General features: G+C 39.6%; 1 protein-coding gene across 1 annotated transcript in view; it reads right to left on the bottom strand.

The window, feature by feature from the left end:
• ADAM9 (ADAM metallopeptidase domain 9) overlaps positions 1 to 16,707 on the bottom strand; it is a 136,375-nt gene that overhangs the window by 69,214 nt on the left and 50,454 nt on the right. Inside the window, exons 6-11 of the mRNA XM_056116799.1 lie at positions 15,499 to 15,694; positions 13,220 to 13,285; positions 10,034 to 10,105; positions 8,657 to 8,826; positions 2,536 to 2,617; positions 1,623 to 1,756 (exon numbers count right to left, since the gene is read on the bottom strand). Coding sequence (XP_055972774.1) covers positions 1,623 to 1,756; positions 2,536 to 2,617; positions 8,657 to 8,826; positions 10,034 to 10,105; positions 13,220 to 13,285; positions 15,499 to 15,694 — 720 coding nt within the window. The remainder of the gene's footprint in view (positions 1 to 1,622; positions 1,757 to 2,535; positions 2,618 to 8,656; positions 8,827 to 10,033; positions 10,106 to 13,219; positions 13,286 to 15,498; positions 15,695 to 16,707) is intronic.

Below are 16,707 nucleotides of genomic sequence, written 5' to 3' on the forward strand. Positions count from 1 at the left end.
AAGCATGCGGCCGCATTTGCAGACAACATCTCCAAATTACACAGTATTGACAGCCAAGTAAGAGCACAAATAATATGATGGGTAAGTTATTTAGAAGTCCACTAAGCTCACTAAATAAAAACAATAACACAGAAGGCTCAACCAGCAACAACCAGCTCAAGAAATCCCTTATTATTCTACTAAAAATAATCCTTTATTATTTTATTGACTTTACTAACACCACAGTGAGAAAGAACAATTATCATAAATGGACTTTTATTGATCTATTTTCTCATTTCCCACTTAGTTTACAAGTAATATGAAGTAAATCTGCTTGAGCCTGCTAAGAGGTCAGGTTTGAGGTGAAGAGGGAACTGGAAACATTGGTGGAATTCGAGGTCACTCCGATGGCGGGACCAGTGTTGAAACACTGAATGCCTGAAACAACTATGTTACGAACTTTGTAAATCAGTTTAAATTTTAAAAATTGAAATTGCAAAACCAGAAAGATAGAATCCTAAAAGCAGTAAGAGAAATAGACTCACAAGGAAGGAAATCTCATAAGACTCAACAGTAGATATATCCAGTAAAATGCTACAGGCCAGAAGGAAATAATGTGATATAACCAAAGTGTTAGATGAAAGGACCTATAAAAAATGAATACTAGGCTTCACTCAGATTTTCAAACAGTTTTAGAAATTCATTGCAACTAAAACAACTCTGTAATATTAAATGGTTTTCTATAAAAAAAAAAAAAAGGCAAAGAAAATAACACTCCGGGGTAGTAAGACATATTTTTTTAAAGTACCAACATAAAATACGGAAAAGAAAGCAATAGTCTCTTAGAATGCATAAGACTTAAGTGTTCAAAATTTAATCAGCACCATATATGGTCCCTTGAGCACTGTTTGAAGTGGCCCCTAAGTATTACAGAATCTAGAGTGAACCAAAAATCAAAAAAAAAAAAAGTATTAGTTTAAAATAAAAAATAAGCTAAGGAAAACTTAAGTTTTTTGCGACTAGACAATATACTATTGAGCAATCATTAGGTCATAAAGGAAATTAAAAATTCCTCAAAACAAATGGAAATTAAGATACAACTTACAGTACTTAGTACACAGATGGAAATTGACAGCAACATATGTTTATAACAAGAAACAAGAAATTTTCAAACAAACCATCTAAGAAGATAGGAAAGAACAACAAATGAAACCCAAAGTAAGTAGAAGAAAGAAAAGAAAAGAAATAAATGTGATGAACAATGATTGAAAGTGGCCTACCAGGATATGACCAAAAAAAAAAAAATCAAGTACTGTTTAAAATATGCTTCCTATGAATAATCTGGAAAAAAAAATATTACCACCATTATCATATTAAGTCTCTCAAGACTGGTAATCTAATTTATATATTTTTTCCAGGGATCTTGGTTAATAAAAGAGTGCAGTTACATCTTTATGCACATATAAATGCTTTTCTTAAAACTTTCTGGAATTGTTTAATGTTTTAAAATGATTTCTCAAAGGTATAACGTGCAATTAATTTCTGGAGAGCTAGGAATAATTCTTCCTTATTAGATGAGAATTCCAGAGTTTAAGAAATAATAATCTATGATACCATATTAAAAATGGAATTCAGTTACTCACGATGCTCCAGAGTTCATGATGCAGCTCTTTGCTCCACAAAAACAGTCTCTGCCATCATCATGATTCATACCAAGATTATGGCCCAACTCATGAGCAACAATGGATGCAAATGTCTCCACTGTAATCTGTCCAAACTGTCCAAACACAAGAACATATTAGTTTTATTGATATACTTTATTGTCAATAGAGGCTATTCTGTATCTTCAATTATTTTTAAGCAAAAATAAGCATATCATCATAATACTGACGGCCTTTGGTAAATCAAGCATCCAATAATAGTCTTTATACACTTTATTCCAACAGAAACTGGTATGAGCCAAGTTACTGATGCCAGAAATAGACCCTTTAAGCAACAGTTCAATTATTTTAGCACCAATTGATTAGTTGTGGTGTTTTATGGGGAAACAAATTCATGATTCTAACTTTCTAATTAAAATGTCCATAGCATTAAAAAAAAAAGTATCTGAACCAGTTGAGTGACTTTGATCATCTACCAGATTCTTGTGTGACAGTGAGATAAAGTTTGTATTTTCTGTTCTAGTCTGTAGATACATCTTCTATTCATGTACCAATTCATGTTATTAATTTAATTGTCTTAATGTAGGTCTGTTTTCTCAACCATGTACAAAGTGAGGACCTTATAAACACACAGTAAGTATTAGAAAACCAGTTTCAGGGGAAAAGCTCATATGTAACACCATATTTCAACTAAACCCAAAAGTTTGTTTTAAGGACTTGAAGAAGTATAGAGGAAATAAACCGACATTGCCTGATAGCATATTTCCAAAGCTGAGCATCAGAAAAATGCTGAGAACACAGGATGAAGCTCAGCAGCATAGAATTTGCATATGTGAGGCTCTAAGCTCTAACCCTGGGGAAAAAAAAAAAACAAGAAAAGAACAACAAAATGTACCACATTAATCCCACCGGCATGACTCCTTGAGCATACAGTTCCCACAAACGCCATTCCTGCAGTTCCACCAAAACCTTTCTTCCTGAAGAAAAAGAAAAGGGAAAAGTTTTAAAATGTCCTTGCAGGGGAAGGAACACAACACACTGCTTCAATTTCTTGCAGTAATATTATGCTCCCAAAACCATGCCACCGGACTCCTCGCCAGGCTGTTTTCACTCAGGGAGCCCCAGAGTGGGGAGGGTGAGAGCCCTCCCTGCCCCAAGGGACCCAGCCCCAGCAGCCGAATTCCACTACCCAACTGCCACCACGCTGCAGGCCACTTTCCGGAGGCTCGGGCCAAGCCTCACACATGAATGAAGTCTCACAAAACCCAGGTAATGCAGAATCTTGTGACCTTAGACTCTGGGCTCAATAGGACCACCTGGGAGCAGAGATCCTCTGCCTGCTTCCCCAGTCTCCAGCAACTCAGAGGTCACACCCATAAGCCACTCCCTGCCTGTGCCAGATAATCTCCTGATCGGCCACCCTCCAGAACTTATTAGCTACTTCTCCTGGAAGGGAGCATAAAATGAGGCTCCCAAAACCATGCCACTGGATTCCACGCCAGGATTCACCACTGTATGACACATCATAAGAAACTTCCTACCCATTTTCCATAATTACCACACCATATCTGATGGGGTTCAGACAGTATGCAACAAAATCATAGAGAAAAATATATTCATATATGCCTCTCAGAGAGCCCGGCAAGCTACCAAGAGTATCCCGCCCACATGGGCAGTGCCTGGCAAGCTACCCGTGGCGTATTGTATTTGATGTGCCAAAAACAGTAACGATAACAGGTCTCATTCCCCTGACCCTGAAAGAGCCTCCAATCACTGGGAAAGACAGTAAGAAGAGGCTGCTAAAATCTCAGGCTGGGAGGAATAAAGACTTTACTGGCGCCCACTCGAGAAATCGATGAACAACAGGATGACAGTGATACAGTGATATAGTGAATATTATGCTAGACTGCTAAATTTTATGAAAATGGGGAGAACAATGGAAAATAGTAAACATTTGAAATCAGAAATGTGAAGCTGTACTCTGGGAACACACAAGTACTAGCTAGTTACATCTCACTAAGGCTACTCCCAAGCTCAGTGCCCAGGGTTCACTCCCAGTGGTGCTGGGAGGACAAGCAAAACCAAAGACCAAATGTGTAACACATCCCTTTGCATTTTCTCTCCAGTCCCCTTTTTATTGATTTTTTGGGGTGAGGGGAAGTGATATGTATTCCCTCTTCCCTTCACCCTCCCCTTCATTTGTTGTTTACGTTGTTATGAAGACCAGGGGTCACACGTATACCTAGCTGTGGTGCTCACATATTTTTCTCTGTGGGTCACACATGAAATTGCAGAACATGCAGACTCATGCTCACATAGTGCTCACACAGTCGGCTCTCCTTTAGCTGTGAGACTTTAGCATATGCTCCTTATTGACAGCTACACTAAAGTCCATAGTGAGGTTCACCAAGACTATGACACAGGATATCAGGTAGTGGTGACAACTGCAAGGCCTGTAGTTCTTACATCTCATTTTTCCTGTTCCACAAGTCATTTCTGGAAAACCCCTCCGCCCAACTCTCACTGAGGCACTATGATTTATAATACTGTTAATGACAGTTTCATTCATTCATCATTCTTACACCATAACCACCACCAGAGTGCCACTTTCCTCCACCAATGCCCCATAAATCCAAGTCTACCACCTCTGCCACTCTGCTTCTTTTGCCTTCGGCCACTTGCTGTTGCCTTACTACATATCCTTCTATTTCACAAATGAATTTAAGGCACCATATGGTCCCTTGAGCCCAACTAGGAGTGATCCCTTAGTGCCAGGAGAAAGTCCCGAGTACCACCAAGTGTGGCACAAAATAAACAAGAACAAAAACTAAGGAGAAGAGCTAAACAGGCACTCTCAAAGAAGACAGAGAGATGGTCAACAGGCTTGTTCATACTGAGTGTCAGAAAATGCAAATCAAAATGACAGCATAACTGTCACCTCACACAGTGAGAATGGCCCGTATCATGGACAGAAACAATCGGTGCTGGCAGAGACAGATTGTAAAGGAAAACTTCGTGCACTGCTGGGACTGTCATCTGGCTCAATCTCAGTAGAAAACAGTGTGGCAACTTACCGAAGATTTCAAACTCTAAGTACTGCATGATCCAGGCCACTCTAAGTCTATAAATCAACCCGAAGAACACACTAATACTAAAGTACGTCAGAGAAAGAAAGATGCATGCACAATAATCTCACTTCCATGCAGTATATAAAGACACAAAAAAAATGGACAATGTACCATGAAAATAAACATTTGGACTCTGACAGAACTGAGTTACCAGTGTGGGGTAGGGGCAGATGGGGCAGAGAAGAGGCACAAAGGGATGTGGGGGGAGACTTCTTCAGAACTCTGATAGTGATGCGTCAGTAACTGTACACAAAAATCAATATTAGCAACATTTAAATCATGATACCTCAGCAATAATAAAATCATTCATTATTATTTCAAATATCCATTCATAGGGAAAAAAGAAAATACTCATATAAATGAAGGAATAAACTCAAGCTGGAATGAAATAAAGGTGAAAACACAAAACAGAGGTCTCATTATCATACTGTTGCTTCTCTAGGACATCAAACTAAATATTCCTTAGTTACATCACTTGATCACTTGATCACTTAACATCCCGTTACTCATAGATTTGCTCAAGCGGGCATCAGTAATGTCTCCATTCATCCCTGTCGAGTGATAATCTAGCCCAATGGTGTCTGCTCATTCTAGGAATATGAAGAGCCTCAGACCAATTCTTCAGGGTCTTGACAAAGAAGTCTGACCATCTCATAGGTGGGCAGCCATGCATTATTTTGATGTCCCGTGGAATCTAGTTAGTATTGGTTCTAGTCTAGCAGTCATCTCCAAATTGCATTACATGTCCAGCCCATCTGATTATCGACACCTTAGCAAACAAGACAGAGTTTCTGATTCTTGATCATCAATGGAGGTCGGAACTCCAGATTCCTTCTCTCACTTGAGTAAAGCTTAACACTCCAAGCATAGCTCTTTCGATTCCTCTTTGAGAGATCTGAATAGCGTTCTCATCCTGTTTTCATAGGGCCCGGGCCTCTGAGGCGTATGTTAATACAGAAAGAATGGTGGAGTCGAAGAGATGTGCCAAGAGCCAGAGGTTCTTTGCCCTCTAAGCTATTTCTTAGATGCTCTTGAAGGCATTCCATGCCCCTCTCTTCCTCCTGCACAACTCAAGTGCCAGGTAGTTTGTCATGTAGAGTTCCCAACCTAGGTACACATAACTGCTGCATTCGGAGATGTCCATTCCATTGAGAACGAATGGAATGTCAAGAACAAGTCCATTTCTCATGAACATCGTCTTCGTGAGATTCAGCTGTAGTCCAAACTTTCAACACTCACGGTGGAAGTCGGCCAGCATTTGTGCCGCTTGGCTAATGTTTGGTGTCATTAGAACAATGTCATCAGAGAAGTGGAGGTGGTATAGTTGCCGACTATCTATCTTCATTCCCATTCCATCCCATTCAGTGGTCGCATGGTGTTCTCAAGGGTAGCACTGAAGAGTTTCGGTGAAATGGTATCACCCTGCCAAACCCCTTTCTTTTTGTTGATGATCACTTCCTTGCAGAATGGTGAAATCCTGGTAGTGAATTCGTAATACAGCTCACGGAGGATCCTGATGTATTAAGTTTGAACACCTTGTTAGGCTAGGGCTTCGATGACCACTTCAGTCTCAAAAGAATCAAAGGCCTTCTTTAAATCAATGAGCATTAGACAGAGCGGCATCTTGAACTCCTGAGAAACCTCAATGAGCCTGGTTACTGTGTCGGAATGGTTGATAGTGCTGAATTCTTTTTGGAACCCGGCTTGTTCGCATGGTTGTCCTTCATTGAGTGTCTGTACTTTCAATGCACATACACTGGCATTGGAAGCATCCATCGAGGACCTGATGGTGCAAGCGCAGAAAATCAAGTAGGACATCATTGGTTTGACCGAGATGAGAAGGCATCAATCACGTCACGCCATTTTTGACACTGGAAAAGAACTGTTCCTTGGAACATATAACAAAAGAGGCATGGGTGGTATCAGTGTCCTTGTCAACAAGAACTTGGCCATGAGCATTGATTCAGTCAAATGCCTGACAATCCGAATCGGACAATTACACTTGAATAGATGTGGCTCACTGCCAACAGTTTCTATCTTCGTTGTCTATGCAGCAACGTCCAATTACGATGAAGATGAAATTGAGAAGTTCTACATGGAGCTGGAGAAGTCCTATAAAGAAGTCCACACCTTCTACAAGATCATTGTCAGTGATTTTAATACCAAGATAGGACTGAGAAGATCAGCCAAATAACTCCACATTGGGACCCATGGCCTAGAATAGAACCAACAGGGTGAGAGACTGTCTGAGTTTATCATGTCTACCAAGACCATCCATGGTAACTCACAATTCCAGAAGGCCAAATCTAAACGCTGGACATGGGAATCTGCCAGTGGACAGTTCCACAACAAAACTGACCACATCATATTCAATCAACAGTCTTGCCTGACCGATGTCACCGTTGTCCGAAAATTCCAAACAGGATCAGACCGCCATCTCCTTCATTCAAAATTCTACTTCACGAAGTGGGGAGAAAGGGCTGCAAAGTTTAAGAGGAAAACTCTCAGAACGACCACCAACTGGGAGCTCTTTGGCACTATTGTGGCAACATGGGAAGATGCCATCCTTGACAACATTGACGAAGAATACAATCGACTGGTTCAGTACCTCCATGATTGTGCGAGGAACGCTCAGGGAGAGAAAGCCACAAAAAGACTCCTGTCTTCGAAAACTCTCAAGCTCATTTGCCAACGTGGCTGGACATGAGCCTCAGGCAACCACAAGCAAATGTTTGAACTCGCAAAGCAGTGCAGAGAAGCAATCAAGGAAGACTTCAAAGAGAGAAGAGCAGCAGTACTGGCTGAAGCAGCAGAAGCTGGGAAAAGCATTCGCAACACCCGCCTGTCCCTCGCCAACTACAAGACCAAGATGACTGCCCTCTAATGTCCTGATGGATCTATCACATCTTCCAGAAGGGCAATGGAAAAGATTATCCATAACTTCTACTCGGATCTCTTCGACAGCCACGTCCACCTGCCCACATATCAAATTCCTCAGGATGAATATGTCGTTCCCAATGTTCTTCCTTCCAAAATCCGACATGCCATTTCACCAGTAAAGAAGCGAACAGCACCTGGCCCAGACAAAGTCAGACCCCAACACCTGAAGAATCTGCCGTCAGTACTCATCCATACCTGGCTCAGCTCTTCACACGCTACCTGTCTGAATGCAAGGTTCTGTGGGCATTTGCCTTGCATGCGGCCGACTCCGGTTCGATTCCCAGCATCCCATATGGTCCCCTGAGCACCACCAGGAGTGATTCCTGAGTGTAAAGCCAGGAGTAACCCCTGAGCATTGCCGGGTGTGACCCAAAAAGCAAAAGAAAAAAAAGAAGAAGAAAGGAGACATCCACGACATTGGCAACTATCGCCCAATCTGCCTGTTGTCTGTCATCTGCAAGCTGTTCACCTGAGTCATCCTGAATAAGATTGGCAACACTAGATGACCATGCAAGCAAGCCTTAGTTACATAACTGCTTTAAAAAGAAACAATGATTATTAAAAAAAATATAAAGAAGAAAAAAATCATTATTCTAGGCAGGAAAGATAGTACAGTGGGAAAGGTGCTTGCTTTACATAATCAGCCTGGGTGTGACAACCAGAACCACACCTGGGGTCCCTGAACACCACCAGAAGTGATTCTTAAGCACCTCTAGGTGTCACACAAAAAGCAAAATATGAGAGAAAAAAAGAAAGAAAGAAAGAAAGAAAGAAAGAAAGAAAGAAAGAAAGAAAGAAAGAAAGAAAAGAAAGGAAGAAAGAGAGAGAGAGAGGTAATGGAGGAGAGAGGGGAAAAGGAAGAGGGGGGAAAGGGAAGAAGGGAGGGAGGGAGGGAGGGAGGGATTATTTTGACTAGTTTACTTAAAGAATCATTTTAAAATCACTTACAGAACTAGCTGTGCACTGTCATGTCTCCGACGTGTTATAAGAAACTTCTCCCGCCACTGCACAAAGTTTGCCAATACATCACCAGCACCCCCAATTATGTTGATCAGGTTTCCATTTGTCCAAATCTCCAGTCCAACAAGCACAATCCGAATATTCAACATAATATACATCTAGAAAAAAATATAAAAGTAATAAAACACGATATTAAAGAATATGAGAATCTTTCAAGCAGATGATGAAGTAACTTAACTATGTAAACTCAAACTGAACTTCACACCCCAAAAATTATTTCAACAACCACTCAGAGGTCTCAATTTCCTTTTCTACAAAATAAAAGCAACAGTAGTTAAAAATATGTCTTATCTTTAATTCTGAAATCTGAACAATAATGAATATGAAAAGTTTTTGATAAAACTGATGGCAAAATTTGCCTTAATACAAGATATAGAGCATATTAGCTTAAGAGCACTTGTATTTCATTTTATGCAAATGCTCACCAATTCTACTAGAGAAATAACAGTGAGTTGAGTGCAAGGTGTTCCACAAGCCGCTACTGAGGTATATATAACACACTGAATGACATTACCTTTCTAAGAGTTTTCCTAAAATTCTAATCAAATAAGAGATTACAGAACTCCAATATCTACTTCACAATGCTACTGTAAGAATAAACTATTTAACAAATATACAGCCTTTAGCTTACTTCATAGCGCAATTCATGAGCAGGTGTACTCTTAGGAGTGACTGGGGGCCAGAAACATTCTCAGAAATATTAGGAGGGGATGAGGGCATGGTTACTCCAAGGTCAGCAGTGCTGGGATCAAACCCAGAGCCCCACATATGTAAAGCATATGCCCCAGATTATAAATACCCATATCAACAGCATCATTCTTATTATTCCTGAATTCATATCATGGAATGATTCTATCAATGAAATAGTCTTACTAGAATATATATCTAATTCATCAATATCTCCTACTGTGTGAACTCCAAAATCTCAAATCAAATCTCACACATATATGCACACCAATTAATGTTGTTATGTCCTAACGATCAAGTAGTCATGATTATTCTACAATTATACTTCCCTTTCATACACAAAAAATAGAGAACAAACTAGAAAGCAGATTCCTAAAACAGTGAGTCACTTACCCTTAGAATGATCAGAGCTTAAAATTAAAATGTTGGCAAGAGAAACACTCAGTGGTCAGTACTACTTGCACTCAGGGATGATGGGGTGCAGTGATGAAACTCGACCCCTGCATGCCACAATCTTGTCCTGTCTCTCTAACACCTCAAAATAAGAGTTTTTAAATTTTGTTCTTAAACTGAGGAAAGATAGGATAAAGTAATTATACCTGAGAGAAGTCAACTTACACTGTCCAAGTAGTTTGCTAAACGAATCATCTCTTCTCTCACCGCCGTCTGATTTTTTCCCATCATGTCATACTAAAAAGCAAAGAAAGAAAATCATTATCATCAAAGTAATTTGAGAAAAAAAATTCTGCAACTTGTTACAATGAAAATAAAAATCCAAATATTCCAGCTCAACCAAAAAATTGAGTCATTTACACATTCTCCTGCATTTCAAATTAATAAATCTAAGAACACATTTCAGTGATAAAGGAATAAAAGAAAAACAAATACAAACTTGAAATGAGTGAAAATCAAAAAGCACTGAAATTTTCTCCAAACTAGCACTACTTAAAAATGTTTTTTCACTTAAGGTCCTCCCCACTTTTTAACTCTTACGCTAAGTATTTTATTGTACAATGCTGTATATAAAATAATTATCCTTGCAGAGCCAGAGAGTACATCAGGAATAATGCACTTGGCTTGCCTGCAGCCAACCCAGATTTGAGTCTCAGCACTAATATGATCCCTGAGCACCTCCAGAGGTCACTCCTGAGTATGAAATCAGGAATAGTCTCTGAGCATGAGGTATAATACCTCCAACTACAAAAAAACATTGTTGTTGTTGTTGGTTTCTGGGCCACAGTGCTTACTCCTGGCTTAGTGCTCAGCGTTCACACCCAAAACAGTATGCCAGGGACCACACGTAGTGCCCTACCCATTGGACCATCTCTCCACTCCCACTCCCCCCATTTTTTAAATAAAAATTTTTAAAAATAATTACCATGTGAAAAAAGTTCATAAAATTTAGAGAGTAGGTATCAAGGACTGACCAAAGAATAAGCTAATAAAGTATGGCACAGCTTTTCTACAGACTTTAAATTTATTTCTCCTTCAACTATTCACTGCCTCATAAAAAATGGCTTAGAAAACCTTCCAGAGATTTATTTTTCTAAAAACAGAAACAAATTTCCCAGGGTTTGTAGAGATAAGTACATAAAGATAGTGCAGTCGGCAGGGCCCATGCCAAGCTCTGTGCTTCAGACAGAAACGTTTCAGACACACAGGGAGCTGAGTGTAGCCTCAGTGAGGACTGAGAACCACTGCTGCCTCACTGCTGCCATGAGAAAAGGGGCGTGGCACATACCAGGGAGACCAAGTCACTGTTAATATTCTTTTTATTGTCTCCCCACCCCCACCCCTCTCCCCCAGAGCCAACGATCAAGTCTCTCCTAGGAAAGCACACGTTACCACTGAGCCACATTCAAAGCCCACCTTTCTGGGTCTTGCCCATTCCCTCCGGTCTGCCTTTTCTTAGCAGCCCCTCCCTCTGTTTCTCACCTTTCCTGATATTTTCATTTCTACACTCTAAGACAAAAGTTTGCCCATCTCTGACACTTTGCATTCCCTTGTCATATTTTGTTATTGTGCCACAGATAAGTGAAATCATCTAGTGTAAGACTTTCTTCTTCTAACTTAACTTACTTCTCTTAATATAACATCCTCCAGTTCCGTTCAACTCACAGTAAACTGCATGGTTTTAATCATTTCTTGCAGCTGTGTGCCACCACACAGACCACACCTTCATGAGCATTCATCTATCACTGGTTCCAAATCCTAGCCATCCTACTAAGTGCTACAATGAACAAGAGCATGTGTATGCCCTTCTGAATATATGTTCTTGTATCTCATTGGTAAAGTCTGAGAAGCAGAATTGCTGAGTCATATGGAAGCTCTCTCCTCCTCCTCCCCCCTCCTCCTCCTTCTCTCTTTCCTCTCTTTCCCTCCCTCCCTCTTTCCCTGCTCTCTCTCCCTCCTCCCTCTCTCTCTCTCTCTCTCTCTCTCTTCCCCCCTCTCTCTCCAACATCTAATACATGTTTTTTCTGGTCCATTCTCTCTGGTATATCATTGCTATTTTTAATTGGATTTCCCTAATAATCAGTGACTGAACACCTTTTTCATATGCCTAATCCTTTCTTTTTCAAAAAATGTCTGTTCCTTTCCTGTTCCCCATTTTTGATGAAGTTTTAGGATTTTTTTTGTTGTTGATCTTTGTGAGTACTTTGTATATCTTGAATATTAATTCTTCATCTGATTTAGGTACAAATACCTTCACCCATCCAGTAGAGTGCCTTTTAGTTTTATTTCTTGCTTCTTTAGCCACACAGAAACTTTCTCATTTGCTGTAGTTCCACTGTTTTTGTTGTTGTTGTTGTTGTTGTACCAATAAAATTGTATCAATGAAAACACCTTTAAGGTTCAGGTCTTGGAGCACTGTGCCCAAGCTACCCATGACGTATTTGATATGCCAAAAACAGTAACAACAATTCTCACAATTTGTTGTGAGACATTACTGGTGCCCAATCAAGCAAATCGATGAACAAGGGAGAACAGTGCTACAGTGCTACAGTCTAATCTTGAGGTGTTTGATCTGAGTTCATGTAAGGTATGAAATATGGATCCAGTTTTTACTTTTCTTGCATGTGGTTATCCAGTTCTCCCATAACATTTCTTAGGCATAAAGTGCGAAAATACCCTGTGTTATCCGATAAATGAAATTAATGATATGTGCTAATATGAACTAATCCCTTCATGAAAAGTCCCTGAAGTTTTTTGTCTCTTACAGAGAAAAAAAATTAGCTTAAAAATCTAGAAAAAAATGGAATTTTTTAGGCTAAAAGCAAAACCAATCAAATATTTCATCACAAACAGCTAATGGCTCTGGAAACAGCTCAAGACTGACTAAAGGCAATAGAGTTTCTCTTAAATTCAGAGATGAGACTGAGAGGTGACACAGCAAACTGAACCCAAGCATTGCATGCAAGGGCCTTCATCCAATCCTGGAACCTCAGGGTCCCCATGAAGTGAACCAACAGGAGTAACTTCTGGAGATCACACTTAGGATATCCCCTGAGAATCACTAGGGGTTACCCAAAATGAAATACAAAAACAGAAAACAAACCCCCCCAAAAAAATCAAAGAAAAATTAATCAGTAAAAACCAATTATTCAAAAAAAAAACAGAGAGAGGTAAAAAAAACACCAAGAAAAGAATTAAGTTAATTTCATTTGCTATATTCAGCTTGTGGTGGTATTATAAATGTTTAAGGGGAAAGGTCATTTTAGTTTTTAAATTACATTGACATAAAAACCTATATATTATATTGCATATTTGTGACAGAAAACGTTCAGCTCATTAAGTCCATCCTACCCTTTCCTTGTCCACGACAATGAACAGCTCCACGTAGCGGGTCTGTGGCAAGATGGCTCTTTTTCTCTGCCGGAAACACCAACAGCAAAGACGCATCAAGAAAACATTGTATGCCTACACAGTTCTCCTATGGAATGATCTTAGCCTAATCTTTTACTTATTTCATGTCTTATTCTACTTAATACATTCTAAATCAATGAAGTAAATAATATGGTCTTTGGGCCTTTTGGTTTTGACTTTCTAATACATTTTTATTGATAAAATTGTTGATTCAAGACATTATATAAGTTTCAGGTTACAGTTTTCTTATTTGGGCTCAAAACGTGATTTTTTTAAAGGTTACATTGACTATCTTTACTAATTTCACAAAAAGTAACAAAATAGTATACTGCCTAGTTTAAAGAAGTATGATCGATACAAGTATCCTAAGTGAAATTACTGATTATCATAACTACACACAAATATATACTTAGATAGGAAACCTCATTACGATGGTGAGAATTGAAAAACAACTATCCACTAATAATTATTCACAAATAACCCAGAGCAGAAGTGAAAGCAAAAGACCATATTTTTGTTGTTGTTGGCCTTAGGGGTCACACCTGCGAATACTCAAGGGTTACTCCTAACTCTACAACTAGGAATCACTCCTAGCAGTCTCAGAGACCATATGGGATGCCAGGGATTGAACTCGGGTGGGCAGCATGCAAGGCAAGTGTCCTATTCGCTTTGCTATTACTCCAACTCAAAAAAATGACCTTTTCTCACTGTGAAATACAATAAAATACTGATGGTTCCAGAAAGGAAGGGGCACTGGGGGTGTATGGGATAGGGCAAAGGAATAGACTCTCTAAGTGCTGAATGAAATCTAGGATTTTTGGTAATAAGTGTAGTAAAATATACAGAGATGTCAAAATATAATTCTGTGTATCTGAAACCTTTATGATTTTAGAAACCAATGTCAGAAAATTTTATAAAGGACTGATTTATAGTTATACATTATAAAAGAATATAAAAATTAAAAATTATACTGTTCAATGGTTTAAATATAAAAAAGATAAATCCTGAGCCAGAAAGATAGTACAGTGTTAAGGAAGGAGCTTGTCTTGTGCATGATTGACCCCCGCTTATATATGGCACCATGAACACCACCCGCAGTGATCCCTGAGCACAGAGCCAGAAGTAAGACCTGAGCACCATTGCATGTAGCAAAAAAAAAAAAAAAAAAAAAAAAGAGCGGGGTAGGGAAATAAAGTCAGTGACAGAGAGAGAGATGCTCAGCTAGCTGGAGCACAAGCTCCTCATGCAGGAGGCTCAGAGAGATTCGATCCCAAGCATGCAGAGAGAGCACCACCAGGAGCAATTTTCCCTCCGACTGAGTAAGCAGTAACCCTGGAGCCCCATTAGGTGGGCCCCAAACACCAAGAGAAAATAAAAACTTTTTAAAGAGCAATTCAATAATCCAAAGATTGAATGGCAAAAGGGAAAAGAAAACAATGTCAAACTAGAACCGTTCGTTGAAACAAACTAGGAAAGTCCCATGCCTCTCCAGCAAGAGCAGTTCTCAGCCAGGGGAAGAGGCTGTGACCTGCAGGTGAAACTGACCTAGTCCTAAAAATATCTGAGTCTAAGAGACGTGGGTCAAGAGCAAACTAGGTCATAATGAACGCTCAGTACACAGACAGAAGTACCCTAAAGTCAAATCTCCCTTCTCGCGACTCTTATCTTGGAGCCTGAGAGTCACCATTCCAAGTTTGCATAAGAGGAATTCAAATAAAAATGGTATTGCTCTCAGGGCCAAAGAGATAATAGCGTGGGAAAGTGGCTTCCTTGCACATGGCTGACCACAGTTCAATTCCTGGCACCTCATATGGCCCACAAAACTCACCCGGACTCCCAGGATTCATTCCTGAGTAGAGAGCCAGGAGAAAGCCCTGAATACAGCCGGGTGTGGCCCAGATGCAAAATAAACAAATAAATATCCTGCTGCTCTCTAAAAGACAATATAATGGACTTGATGTAGGAATGCGGAAACACACAATTACTGTATAAGATTTATGCCTAATTTCAATAATACACAAAAGCTTGGCTCTAAACACTTGGTGAAAGAATCTGCATATTGCTCATCAACCTAAATTTATCATATGTCTGGCATACATGTTTCCCACATAAGTGGTTGATTTAATGCATTTAATGAATGATTTAATGCATGCATTAAAAACACAGTGTTTTAAAAAATAATTGTCTGAGCCATGAAGAATTAAATTTTTTTTTCTTACTCGAAGTAGCTGAGTGGTGCTAGGAGGTTCCTCCCCTTCATCCTTTGTGGTTTCTTTTTCTATGTCCTGATCAGAAACCCCACATTTCAGAGGTTCTTTGTGGATACTGTCCATTCGGTAAAAGACATGCTCAAAATGCGAGCTGTTTTGCAGGGGTTCAATCCCATAAGTCATATTCTCCACATGTAGCAATCCTCTGATGTTGCATTACACGCACAAAATACAAGTCAAGAAAAAAGCACATAGGGAAAGAATTTTTGTTAAAGAAATTAAAAGAAATTTCATTCGGCAACTGAATTCAAGTTGATGGCCCATAACATGTACAAGAAGAGGTAGCATGATATAGAGACAGAGGCTTTCAAGAGCAGTAGATCCACATGTAAAGGTGACGGCTTCTCTCTAAAAGCGACCTGGGCCCATCCACTCTTCACGCCCATGTTCTCCCTTGAACACGCATGTCACTTACCTGTGTGCTTCTTTGCTTGCTTACCTGTGTTCACCCTGGAACACATATTCCTCCTCTTTCTCTCCTCTCACATCTTTCTAAGCAAATTTTATGTAATAAAAACTACTTTTCTTCACTAAAAAAACTTACTAAAGGAGACTGCCCCACGAACCTCTCGACCTGATTATCTTGTCAAGGAAGATAAAAGAAGAACAGATAAAAGTCTCAAGAGTGGGGCCAAAGGGCCAGCATGTGATTCCCAAATGAAACGTTTTATTAGCTGTGGAATTCTTCCCAAGTTACTTAATGTCTGTCTTACTTTACATGGACATATTCTGAAAACTTTAATACTTAATAAACACAATAGAACATTACTTGAAAAACAGAGTCTATAAGCATTATTGACTAAGAAAATCATAGCCAATCTATATAGTCCGTGTGAGAATTAAAGTCAGGGCCAGAGAGCTAGGCAGGGTGTAAGGTGTTTGTGTTGCATCTTGTACACCTAAGTTCCAACCCTGCCGCCACTTATCTGTCCCCCGAGCTCTGCCAGGGCTCACTCCTAAGCACACAAAGAGGAATAGCCCCTGAGCACAGCAGGGTGAGGCCCAAAAGAATTAAAACTTATATTTAATTCAATCAGCCATCCAATCAATTGCGCCACACAGTGTCATAGTGCCAAGACCTTAAAAATGTAATTTTTAGAGGGTTAGGGATAATTAAAACTCAGTAGTAGAGCACTTACCTTGTATCTCTGGGGCTCC

The sequence above is a fragment of the Sorex fumeus genome, unplaced genomic scaffold (genome assembly GCF_029834395.1).
Source record: "Sorex fumeus unplaced genomic scaffold, SorFum_2.1 ptg000033l, whole genome shotgun sequence".
In the NCBI taxonomy this organism is placed as follows: domain Eukaryota; kingdom Metazoa; phylum Chordata; class Mammalia; order Eulipotyphla; family Soricidae; genus Sorex; species Sorex fumeus.